Source organism: Microcaecilia unicolor, chromosome 10 (genome assembly GCF_901765095.1).
Source record: "Microcaecilia unicolor chromosome 10, aMicUni1.1, whole genome shotgun sequence".
Taxonomy (NCBI): domain Eukaryota; kingdom Metazoa; phylum Chordata; class Amphibia; order Gymnophiona; family Siphonopidae; genus Microcaecilia; species Microcaecilia unicolor.
Window position 1 is genome coordinate 137,425,851 of NC_044040.1, and position 12,966 is coordinate 137,438,816.

General features: G+C 51.2%; 1 protein-coding gene across 1 annotated transcript in view; it reads right to left on the reverse strand.

Moving 5' to 3' along the window:
* The window catches only part of PPP1R7 (protein phosphatase 1 regulatory subunit 7), a 229,391-nt gene that overhangs the window by 179,207 nt on the left and 37,218 nt on the right, over nucleotides 1-12,966 (reverse strand). Inside the window, 1 exon segment of the mRNA XM_030215930.1 lies at nucleotides 12,082-12,147. Coding sequence (XP_030071790.1) covers nucleotides 12,082-12,147 — 66 coding nt within the window.

The following is a 12,966-nucleotide window of genomic DNA, read 5'->3' on the forward strand; positions in this document are numbered from 1 at the left end:
CGTCTTCTTTTCCACAAGGAAGTACCTGGAATAGAATCTCTGCCCTTCCTGCCCGGGTGGTACGGGCTCGACCGCATTGGCGCTGAGAAGGGCGGAGAGTTCCTCTGCAAGTACCTGCTTGTGATGGGAGCTGAAGGACTGAGCTCCCGGAGGACAATTTGGTGGAAGGGAGGCCAAATTCAGAGCATATCCGCACCGCACTATTTGGAGAACCCACTGGTCGGAGGTTATAAGAGGCCACCTTTGGTGAAAAAATTTTAACCTCCCTCCGACCGGCAGATCGTCCGATACGGACACTTTGAGGGCGGCTATGTTCCCATGGATCCAGTCAAAAACCCGTCCCCGGTTTTTGCTGTGGAGGCGCAGGGGGCTGCTTAGGCGCACGCTGTTGACGGGAACGAGCGCGCTGAGACTGTCCCTGTGCCTGACGAGGCCTTCGGGCCGGCTGGGTTTACCTACGCTTGGTATAGGCATAGGGTGCAGCCTGCCGGGCCCGGGAAAAACGTCCACCTGCTGAGGTGGATGCTGAAGGCGCCCGGTGGGAGAGCTTGTCGAGGGCGGTTTCCCGCTGATGCAGTTGGTCCACCAGCTGCTCGACCTTCTCGCCAAAAATATTATCCCCCCGGCAAGGGACGTCGGCCAGTCTCTGCTGGGTGCGGTTGTCCAGGTCAGAGGCACGCAGCCATGAGAGCCTGCGCATCACTATCCCTTGGGCCGCAGCACGAGAAGCCACGTCACAGGTGTCATATATACCCCTGGAAAGGGAACTTTCTGCACGCCTTCAGCTGCCTGACCACCTCCTGAAAAGGCCTGGACTGCTCCGGCGGGAGCTTGTCAACCAGATCCGCCAGTTGCTTCACATTATTCCGCATGTGGATGCTGGAGTAGAGCTGGTAAGACTGGATGCGGGTCACGAGCATGGAAGATTGGTAGGCCTTCCTCCCAAACGAGTCCAGAGTGCGAGACTCCCGCCCCGGGGGCGCCGAGGCGGTATCCCTCGAACTCCGTGCCCTCTTGAGAACAGAATCCACGACCGCCGAGTCATGAGGCAATTGGGGCCGCATTAACTCTGGGTCCGAGTGGATTCTGTATTGGGACTCTGCTTTCTTGGGGATGGTGGGATTAGATAGTGGTCTCAACCAGTTCCGAAGCAGTGTCTCTTTGAGGACTGTGCAACGGCACCGTGGAGGACTCTCTAGGTGGTGATGGATAGTCGAGGACCTCGAGCATCTCGGCCCTCGGCTCATCCACAGAGACCACGGGAAAGGGAATGCAAATAGACATATCCCTGACGAAGGAGGCAAAGGAGAGGCTCTCAGGTGGCGAGAGCTTTCTCTCTGGTGAAGGAGTGGGGTCGGAGGGAAGGCCCACAGACTCCTCTGAGGAGAAATATCTGGGGTCCTCCTCCTCCCCCCACGAGGCCTCTTCCTCGGTGTCGGACATGAGCTCATGCAGCTCAGTCCTCAACCGGGCCCGGCTCGATGTCGAGGCACCGAGGCCTCAGTGGCGTCGTCGAGAGATGGACTCCCGCGCCGGCGGGGATGAAGCTCCCTCCATCGACGGGGACTCCACCTGCGTGGCGGTCGAGACCGGCACCGCAAGTGGCGTCAGCGTCGAAGGCCTCGGCACCGGGCTAGAGCACGCCGGCGCCACAGTCAACGGCGCCAAGGGCGCAAGCACCCCCGGCGCCGGCACAGTCTGGCGCATCAGCCCTTCCAGAATCCCCGGAAGGATGGCTCGGAGGCACTCGTCCAGGCCCGCTGTCGGGAAAGGCAAGGGGGCCGGTAGAGGCGTCGGTGCCGGAAGCTGTTCGGGTCCAGGAGACTGCATCGAAGTGCTGGCGCCCTGACATGGCGGTACCTCTACTACAGAGGGGGACCTCTCCTCTCGACCCTGCCGCTTCCTCGGCGTCTACTCATCCCCGGCGCTGGGAGCCAGATGTGTCGTGGGCGACCGATGACGGTGCTTCTTCGCCTTTTTGAGGTGCCCGTCATCGGCGCTCGGTGGAACTGAGGAGGAGGAAGTCGATCCCCCTCGGCCTCGAGGGATCGGGTCCGACAGGGTTCGGTCCCGAGGGCCCTGGGTAGAGGGAGTGACCGGGGCCGATTGCCCACGCGGCCTCTCACCCCTGCCTTCACCGGGGGACCGGCAGGCCGACGGGACCTGTGCTCCTGGGGTCGATGCCATCGGTGCCGATTTCGTGGACATCGATACCGGTACCGAAGAACCGGCCGTCGATACCGATGCCGTCGAAGTCGACGTCGAGGGGCCGGCGCAAGTTCCAAAAAGACGGTCCCGAAGAACTTGCCTCGCTACCTGTGTCCGTTTCCGGAGACCGAGACACAAAGTACACGTCTTGGTATCGTGCTCCGGCCCGAGGCACTGGAGGCACCAAGCGTGAGTGTCGGTCTGCGAGATATGCCGGCCGCACCGACCACACTTTTTAAATCCACTCGGGACCTTCGAGGACATCGACGGAAAAATCGCGTCGGCGAAGTCAAAGTCGTCGATGGTGGCGGTAAAAATCACACCTCGAAAATAAATCGACCGCGCAGTCACAAGGCCGCAACGAGACGCCCCCCCTAAGAGACGAGGGAAAACAAAGGTAAAATTATGTATAATCATACCTGATAATTTTCTTTCCATTAATCATAGCTGATCAATCCATAGACTGGTGGGTTGTGTCCATCTACCAGCAGGTGGAGATAGAGAGCAAACTTTTGCCTCCCTATATGTGGTCATGTGCTGCCGGAAACTCCTCAGTATGTCGATATCAAAGCTCCATCCGCAGGACTCAGCACTTAGAGAATTACACCCACGAAGGGACACTCTGCCCAGCTCACCACCGCCGAAACGGGGGAGGGGAATTAACCCAGCTCATCCCCACACAAGTGGGGGAGGGGAATCCGTCCAGCTCATCCCCGCGGAGCGGGGGAGGGACACCACACCCGCCGATGCGGGGGGATCTGGCTTATCCTGCAACCGCAACCGCGGGAGGAGCTGATTGACCCTAACACCGCCGAAGCGGGAGGGGTACAAAGCTGCCCTACAGCCGCACGAAGCGGGAGGGAGTGCCGGCAGAATTTATGTCTCAATCCAGCCCCGTAAGACGGAGGGGAGAGGAATGCAGCAGCTCACTGTAACACAAACTCGTCTCAACTCTTGAAGAATCCAAGTGAAAGAACTTGAACACGAAGTCTTTCTGAAATAACTGAAGACTAAACTTGAACCTGAAATGCAACCAGAATAAAAACAGAACAGATATCTGGGAGGGGCTATGGATTGATCAGCTATGATTAATGGAAAGAAAATTATCAGGTATGATTATACATAATTTTACCTTCCATATCATCAAGCTGATCAATCCATAGACTGGTGGGATGTACCGAAGCAGTACTCACCCAGGGCGGGACATTGAAATCCCTGACCTCAACACTGAAGCTCCAAACCGGGCCTCCGCCCGTGCAGCCACAGTCAAACGGTAATGCTTGGAGAATGTATGAGCCGAAGCCCAAGTTGCCGCCTTGCATATCTCTTCCAAGGAGACGGATCTGGCCTCTGCCATCGAGGCCGCCTGAGCTCTCGTGGAGTGAGCCTTCAGCTGGATAGGCGGCACCTTCCCCGCGGCCACATAAGCCGCTGCAATGGCTTCCTTGACCCATCTTGCCACTGTAGGCTTAGCAGCCTGCAGACCCTTACGAGGACCTGCAAACAGGACAAACAGATGATCCGATTTCCGGAAATCATTGGTCACTTCCAAGTATCTGAAGATGACTCGTCTCACATCCAGATATTTAAGAGCAGAGTACTCCTCTGGGTAGTCCTCCCTACGAAAGGAAGGGAGACAGAGCTGCTGATTCACATGGAAGCGAGAAACAATCTTGGGCAGGAAGGAAGGCACTGTGCGAATAGTCACTCCTGCCTCAGTGAACTGCAGAAAAGGCTCTCGACATGAGAGCGCCTGGAGCTCGGAAACTCTTCTGGCTGAAGTGATAGCCACCAAAAAGACTGCTTTCAACGTCAGGTCTTTCAGAGATGCCCTCGACAAGGGTTCAAAAGGCAGCTTCTGCAATGCTCTTAGCACCAGGTTGAGATTCCACGCAGGCACCACTGAGTGCAGAGGAGGGCGCAGGTGATTAACTCCCTTGAGAAAGCGCACCACATCTGGCTGCGAAGCCAGGGAAGCACCCTTCAGGCGGCCCCTGAAGCAAGCCAGAGCCGCTACCTGGACTTTAAGGGAACTGAGCGACAGGCCTTTCTCCAGACCTTCTTGCAGGAACGCCAACACTGAAGAAATTGGAGCAGTGAAGGGAGAAAGACAGCCTGCTTCACACCATGCTGCAAAGATACGCCAAACCCTGGCGTAAGCAGTAGAAGTAGAGCGCTTCCTCGCTCTCAGCATAGTGGCGATGACCTTGTCTGAGAAGCCCTTCTTCCTCAGACGCTGCCGCTCAATAGCCAGGCCGTAAGACCAAAGGGAGAGGGATCTCCATCACCACGGGACCCTGATGTAACAGGCCCTGCTCCACTGACAGCCGCAGAGGATCGTCGACTGAGAGCCTGATCAAGTCCGCATACCAGGGACGTCTGGGCCAATCCGGACCCACCAGGATTACCCTGCCGGGATGCTTTGCCACCCGGTCTAGCACCCTGCCCAACATGGGCCAGGGCGGGAACACATAGAGGAGCTCTTGTGTCGGCCACTGTTGGAGAAGAGCATCTACTCCCAGGGATCGAGGGTCCCGTCCTCTGCTGAAAAAGCGCGGCACTTGGCAATTGGCCGATGACGCCATCAGATCTAGGCTCGGCTGGCCCCAGCGCTTCGTGATGTCCAAGAACGCCTGAGCAGATAGTTGCCACTCTCCGGGCTCCAAGGTATGGCGACTGAGAAAGTCCGCCTTGACATTCATGACTCCGGCAATGTGGGCCGCTGAAAGCTGCTCCAGGTTCGCTTCCGCCCACTGGCAAAGACTCATAGCCTCCTTGGCTAGAGGGGCGCTCTTGGTACCTCCCTGGCGGTTGATATAGGCCACAGCCGTGGCATTGTCCGACAGGACCCGTACAGGCTACAACACCAGTACCGGGATGAACTCCAATAACACCAACCGAATGGCTCTGAGTTCCAGGAGGTTGATAGACCACTTGCCTCTGCAGGAGACTAGAGCCCCTGCGCTGTCCTTCCCAAGCAGTGGGCTCCCCAGCCCATCAAAGAGGCGTCTGTCGCGACGACAATCCACTCCGGGGTCACCAGAGGCAATCCTGCAGACAACTTGTCTGTCTGCGTCCACCAGCTCAGCGCCTTGCGCACTGCTGGGTCTACGGGAAGGCGCACAGCATAATCCTCCGACATCGGAGTCCAGCGCAGCAGCAGAGATAGCTGTAGTGGTCTCATATGAGCCCTGGCCCAGGGCACTACTTCCATCGTGGCCGTCATAGAGCCCAACAGCTGCACGTAGTCCCAAGCCCGAATAGGAGAGGCTACTAGGAACTAGTCCACCTGAGCCTGAAGCTTGACAATCCGATTGTCTGGCAGGAACACTCTGCCCACTTGGGTGTCGAATCGAACTCCCAGATACTCCAGGGACTGAGTCGGGCGCAGCTGGCTCTTCTTCCAGTTGATGATCCATCCCAGGGAGCTCACAAGAGCAACTACCCGGTCCATAGCTTTGCCGCACTCTGCATAAGAGGGGGCTCGGATCAACCAGTCGTCCAGATAAGGATGGACTTGTACTCCTTCCTTTAGCAGGAAGGCCGCTATGACCCCCATTACTTTGGAAAGGGTCCGCGGAGCAGTAGCCAACCTGAAAGGGAGGGCTCTGAACTGGAAGTGTCGTCTCAGGACTGTAAAACGCAGAAAGCGTTGGAGAGGAGGCCAGATGGGAATATGCAGGTACGCTTCCTTGATGTCCAAGGAAGCCAAGAACTCTCCTGCCTTCACTGCCGCTATAACAGAGCGGAGAGTCTCCATGCGAAAGTGCCTCACTTTCCAGGCCCGATTGACCCCTTTGAGGTCGAGGATAGGCCGGACAGAACCTCCTTTCTTTGGAACCACAAAGTAAATGGAGTAACGTCCCTTGCCAATCTGATTTTTTGGCACCGGAACGACCGCACCCAGGCGGATCAGGTTGTCCAAGGTCTGCTGCACTGCCACAGCTTGACCGGAGACTTGCAGGGAGAGAGTACAAACCCGTCTCTTAAGGGTTGGCAGAACTCTAGCTTGTAGCCGTCTCTGATGACTTCCAGCACCCACGCGTCTGAAGTTATAGTGGTCCACTCGCCCAGAAACGAGGACAGCCGTCCTCCAATCTGCACTGGGGCGTGGACCAAGGCCCCGTCATTGGGTACGAGACCCTGGGGGAGGACCGGAGGGAGCACCTCCGGGACGGCGGTCTCTGCGAAAGGAATGCTGCTTGGGGGAGAAATTCCTCTTGAAGGAAGAGGGGGCAGAGGAACCCGACTTGCCCGGGCGGTACCGACGGGCTTCCAGCAACCGTCCTCTGGAGGTACCGGGACGAGTACTAGCCCGAGCCCTGACCTCTGGTAATTTCTTGCCCTTAGACGTGCCGAGATCGGTCACGATTTTGTCCAGCTCGACCCCAAAGAACAGCTTGCCTTTAAAAGGCAATCTAGCCAGGCGGGATTTAGAGGCGTGGTCAGCAGACCAATGTTTCAGCCAAAGCCACCGCCGCGCAGAGACTGTCTGAGCCATGCCTTTAGCTGAGGCTCTCAAGACATCATACAGCAAGTCTGCCAAATAGGCTAAGCCCGATTCCAGGGCCGGCCAATCAGCCCTCAAGGAAAGATCCGAGGGGGAAGCCCGCTGCACCATAGTCAGGCACGCCCTGGCCACATAGGAGCCGCAAACTGAGGCCTGCAAACTTAAAGCAGCTGCCTCAAAGGATGACCTTAAGGCCGCCTCCAATCTTCTGTCTTGGGCGTCCTTTAGGGCCGTGCCACCTTCCACCGGCAACGCCGTTTTCTTAGTCACCGCAGTGATTAAAGAATCCACGGTAGGCCACAGATAGGCCTCACGTTCACTCACAGCCAAAGGATAGAGGCGGGACATAGCCCTAGCCACTTTAAGGCTCGTTTCCAGGACATCCCATTGAGCCGCAATTAAGGTGTGCATGGCATCATGCACGTGGAAGGATCTAGGCGGGCGCTTCGTCCCCAGCATAATGGCAGAGCCAACAGGGGCTGAGGGAGAGACGTCCTCCGGAGAGGAAATCTTCAAAGTGTCCATGGCCTGTAAAAACAGGTTGGGCAAATCCTCTGGGCTAAAAAGCCGCGCTGCAGAGGGGTCATCCGCTCCATCCGAGCGGGGATCTATCTCCTCCAAGGAATCCGCAAAGGACCGTTGGGAGACCTCAGACACGCTGCCCTCATCTACATCGGAGGAGACAAAGTCCTCCAAGGCCTGGAAATCAACCCGAGGGCGTTTACCTCTGGGAACCTCAACCTCTTTATCAGAAGAGGGAGCAGGGGCAGCGTTTTGCATGAGGAAAGCCTGATGCAGCAGCAAAACAAACTCGGGGGAGAAACCCCCCAGACTGTGCACTTCCGCAGCCTGGGCAACAGCCCTAGACGCACTCTCAACCGGCGCTCGCAATAGCGGGGGAGAGACATGCTGCGCATCCAAAATGGCGTCCGGCGCGAAACTCCGCGAAGGAGCCGCGCGGGAAGAACGGCGCTTAACTTTAGCCGCTTGTGCCGTCGCCCAAATTAAGGGCGTTCATGGCATTAATGTCTCCAACCTCAAGGGCGGCCCACGAAGAAGCCGTCCGAGCCGCGTGGCCGGCCAAGATGGCGGAGGCGAGGAGCGGGGGATGGGCGTTTATGGCGGGAAAAAACCGCCACGCCGGAGGAACGACCGGGACATTCATCGGTCACTAAACTGTCACCCATCAAGGGCGAATCAGGTTGTAAAACCCCCGCATCCCCTCTAGAAGCGCTCCAGCGATCCGGGGAGCGACCCTTTGCGCCCTCGCCCTCCGACGCCATATGCCACGAGCAGAAGAATCGGGGAACCCCCTGCCCGCTATAAAAAGGTAAAATTACCTGCTTGCCGCTCCGAGCTGTAACGAACTGGTGTCCCAGTGAGTAGCTGCAATGAACGTTTAAAGAAACGTCGAATTAAACGCCTTTAAAGACGTTTAAAATTTTTTTTTTTTTTTTTTAAACGGAGCCAGCGGGAGGGGGGAGAAAAGGAGGGACCTGGCACCACCAGGTTTGCACTTGCTCAAAAGAGCCCTCAACCCCAGGCCTCAACAAAACCTAAGGATTAGGCTTGGAGGCCTAGCCAGAGCTGCTGCTGTGTGTGACCACCACCTGCTGAGATAGAGAACATACTGAGGAGTTTCCGGCAGCACATGACCACATATAGGGAGGCAAAAGTTTGCTCTCTATCTCCACCTGCTGGTAGATGGACACAACCCACCAGTCTATGGATTGATCAGCTTGATGATATGGAAGTTCAACGTTTTTTTTTGTTTTGTTTTTTTTAAACTAAATAGAAAAACGGAGAACAACGAAAAGGGAAAAATAGAAAATTCGCGGCAAAAGCGCGATCCGGTTTCCGGGGCTGACAGAGAGAGAGACGAACACGGCTCTCTCCAGCGCGGAAAAGAAAAGACTGAGCGGGAACAGTCGCGCACGGGTGGGAAGACGTCCGCGCATGCGCGGTGGTCGTGCCCTGCGTGCGGGACCGCCCGCAAAGTTTTCTTCCGGTTGGTGGGGGCTGCCGTGGACGTCAACCCAGTCGTGAGAACAAGCAGCCTGCTTGTCCTCGGAGAAAAATGGTCACCAGTCTTGACATGCAGAGGTGGCCGGTTCAAATTCCATTACTGCTGTTTGTCATCTCGAGCAAGTCACTTAACTCTCCATTGCCTCAGGTATAAAATTAGATTGTAAGCCCTCCATGGACAAAGAAATACCCAGTGAATCTGAATGTAACCCACTTTGAGCTACTACCAAAAAGGTGCGAGTAAAATCCAAATAAATAAATAAATATAATGGAGGGATGGGGATGCCGCATTTTGCACTGTATCATAGGGCAGCACAATTATAGATAATATCAGAATGGCTGCTTGGAGCCCCTAAACTATGGTTGCAGATGGAACACAATCTAGCAGAGGAGATCACTCTATGGACGCTGCCATGCTCCTCAGGCAAAAGATCCAGAAAACTGGACAGCAATTCAATCTATATACGAGAATACCTCTGGAAACTTGGTTGGCCCGGCGACAGATTATGTTTCCTAACAGGCGCTACATTTTGCTTACTTCCATAATGTACACACCCAGATTTATCCCCAGAGAACTAGATAAAACTTACAAACAATGGGCCATGAATTCTCTATGCAATCTGGGACAAATTTGGGAAGGAGGAGAAATGTTGTAGAGGCTGCTTTGGTTCTCAAAATAGTAGCTGAAAGGGTAAGGAAAAAGAGGTTAGCCTTCATAAACTACAAGAGATTGCAGAAAGAGGAAGACAGGTGATAATATCTAGAAATACTAAAAGAAGCTGGTAGACTAATCAGGAAAGCAAAGATGCAAATGGAAGAAACAACAGCCAATACTGTAAAATGGGGGGACAAGTCATTGTTTTTAAATACATCAGTGACAGGAGGAAGTACAAAAGTGGCACTGTGAGACTCAAAAGGTGAAGGTGAGGAATATGTAGAAGCTGATGAAGATAAGGCGGAATTGCTTAACAAATATTTCTGTTCTGTGTTCACAGCTGAAGGGCTGGGAGCAGGACCACAGAAAACAAACACAAATATGAATGGAAGGGTGGTAGTCCCTGAACGATTTTCAGAGGACTGCTTGCGAGGAGCTGGCTAAACTAAAGGTGAACAAAGCAATGGGACCAGACGGCATACATCTAAGGGTACTGAAAGAACTTAGGAAAGTTCTAGCGGCTCTGCTGGTTGACCTTTTCAATGCTTCTCTAGAGTCAGGAGTGGGAGTCAGGAGTGGTCCCAGAGGACTGAAGAAGAGCAGATGTGATCCTCCCTCCACAAAAGCAGACATAAGGAAGAGGTTGTGGGCTACAGGCCAGCAAGTCTGACTTCTGTGGTGCATAAATTAATGGAAACGCTTTTAAAACAGAAAATAGTAACATTTTTCGAAAGCAATACATTACAGGACCCAAAGCAACATGGTTTCACTAGAGGCAGGTCTTGCCAGACAAATCCGATTAATTTCTTTGACTGGGTAACCATAGAGTGGACCGATCAGTAATATTTCCTCAAATCAGCGATGCCCAGGAGGGAGGGTCGGTTAAAAAGCTATTAAATTATAGGGAACAGTTTAATATATTTACACTGCAGACGGTGATGCCGGCCGGCTTAAATGCCGAGCTAGAATAGGCATTGCTGATTTGAGGAAATATTACTGATCGGTCCAATAGGGGTCAAGGGGAGGTACCATGACATCATTGATAGTATATTTAAATGGGGTAAAAGGAACGCCGGCCATCTTTGAATAAGGGTTCAGTCCTGATAATTAATAGCAGAGCTGGCGCTAAGGGAGACTTGAGGTAAGAAGTTTGATAGAACAAAGTTTGAAATTATCCCTGCTTGGGAAGCTGTTAATGTTGGTTTGCTCTAGTAATGGGAGAATAAAATCTTACGGTATTTTTCTTTATTATAGGGGAGGTCCTTGATACAGCTCGTACTCGAGCGAAACATGCATGTCGGGCAACAGAGCCCCTAGGTCTGATATTAAAAGATAAGTACAAATAAAGTAAAAAATATATATATAAAAATTTGTAAAAAATCGGGTGTGCCGATGAAGAAGTTGGTGCTAATTACATTGCCATATTTACATCTTTGACAATGAACACTGCTGAGGTCACCAAAATTGGGTAAAAGCACAAGAGAAAACTTTGGTGGAAGAATTTGTTTAGAAAAGATATATTTTCTATGAATTTCTACTGCATCCCTTAGGAAGTATACTTCACATTACTCCCCAGCATATTAAACTCCACTGGCTCCCTATTGCTTGGCAAATTAGATTTAAAATACTGTTAGCATTTAAAGCCATACAAAATTATGCACCTTCAGCTATTTCTAAGTGTTTGAAAATTTATTGTACTCCTAGAAACTTGAGGTCTCAGGGAAAATGTTTGCTGGATGTACACTCTTTCCATCTGGTCCGACTAGAGGAAAATCGATTACTGATTTTTTTTTTTATAGTCCAACAATGTTGAATGATCTGCCTCTAGAACTGCATCACATAACTTTACTGCTTCAGTTTAGGAAACAGTTGAAAACACATTTATTTCAAAAAGCATTTTGTTAAAGTTATATTGGCAGATAAATGATTTATTTTATGGGTTTTTTGGTGGCAGTATAGAGATGTTTTAGCTTGATATCATTTGTTGTGTAAATATTATAGCAGATATTATAGCAAGACATGTTTATCCACTCCTACCACAGTGTTCAAGCACTTTTCTAACCTCATTTGCAACTCTCTTTAAACTAGTCCCTTATTTTCTTACACCTATTACTCTACCTTATCTATCTGTATGTTCCATCTTTGCTTACACCCTATGCTGTCTAATAAAATGTTGTATTGTGTTGACATTGTAATGTGCCATACTTTGTATTGTTGTTTGAATATTTTTACTGCTGTAATTGTCTATTGCTTATGTTTGACTTATTCTTGCTGTATACAAGAGAATTCCTTCAAAAAGGCAGTAAATAAATCCTAATAAATAAATAAATAAATAAATAAATATTATGTACGTTTTATTGTAACCTGTTTAGATTATGTGGACAATGCGGGATACAAGTTTGATAAATAAATAAAAAATACTAATAGTGGAGAAGCACTATAAATGTATAATGCATCCTTTGAAATCTGTTGATAGTGACATCTAAAGGTTAAATATATCATCCCATTTGGATTTCATTTTACTATTCTTTCCAAACCAACAAAATGTTTGGCAACTGTTCCAAACCACAGCTCTCTTCTAGGTCAGAGACGCACATACATAAACATGCATGCAGAGAAGTTGGAAAGCATTTGATGAGCAATGTTCTGCATGGTGCCCTCACTTATTAATATGTAGACTCACCTTCACTTTCTTCAGCACCTCAAAACCTTCAATTTTTCCAATTCGGAAATGATTCAAGTCAACATCCTGGAAGAAAAAATCAGAAGTCAATATATGCTGAATGCCCAAGAAACCATGCCATGAGGGTAAGCACAAAGCTGATACTAGTGAGGATAGCAGTCCTAACAAAGCCCTCAATAAAGTAAGCATATGGGAAGCAGTGTCTAAGGTTCCCTCAAAAACATCTCATTATCAATAAGCCAGGTAAAACAGCAGATGTCAGGGCAGGAGTTTATTATTAGGTAATATACCACATCTTGCTTATTCTTCAAGGTCTGTGCATTCAAATAAAAAATATTTTCAGGTCACTAAAAAAGTTCCCATGACTGCCATTCATTTAGGTACATGCACACTAAAATAACACTATTGGGGTACATGCGCAATAAAATAACACTATCGGTAAGATTTACACAATCACACACATTCTGGAAAGTTTTTCACTGTCATAAAACATGTAGCATTCGTGATCAAAAACGAATACTCACACACTGGCTTACATAAAGAGAGAGCATTAAGATGCAGGTAAGCAGCTCTTGGAGGGAACAGGTAAAACTAAGGGTAGAAGGACAATTGTGTTCCTATGCCCTGAACTAGAGGCCAACTGAATTTCAGTTTTGGCATTGGCATCAAAACTAGCCCAAAATCTGGGTTTAGATTTTAGCCAAAAGCACCAGTGCATTTGGCCAAAACTCCCCCCCCCCCCAATATGACTCTCAGCCCCCCCCCCCCCCCCGTCTTGCCCGGGCCTACCTGAAGAAGCCCTGGTGGTCTGGTAGCCTCTTTGGGGGCAGGAACAAACCCCATTTGTTCCTGCCCAATGCCGCTGCTCTGTAGAAATGGCTGATG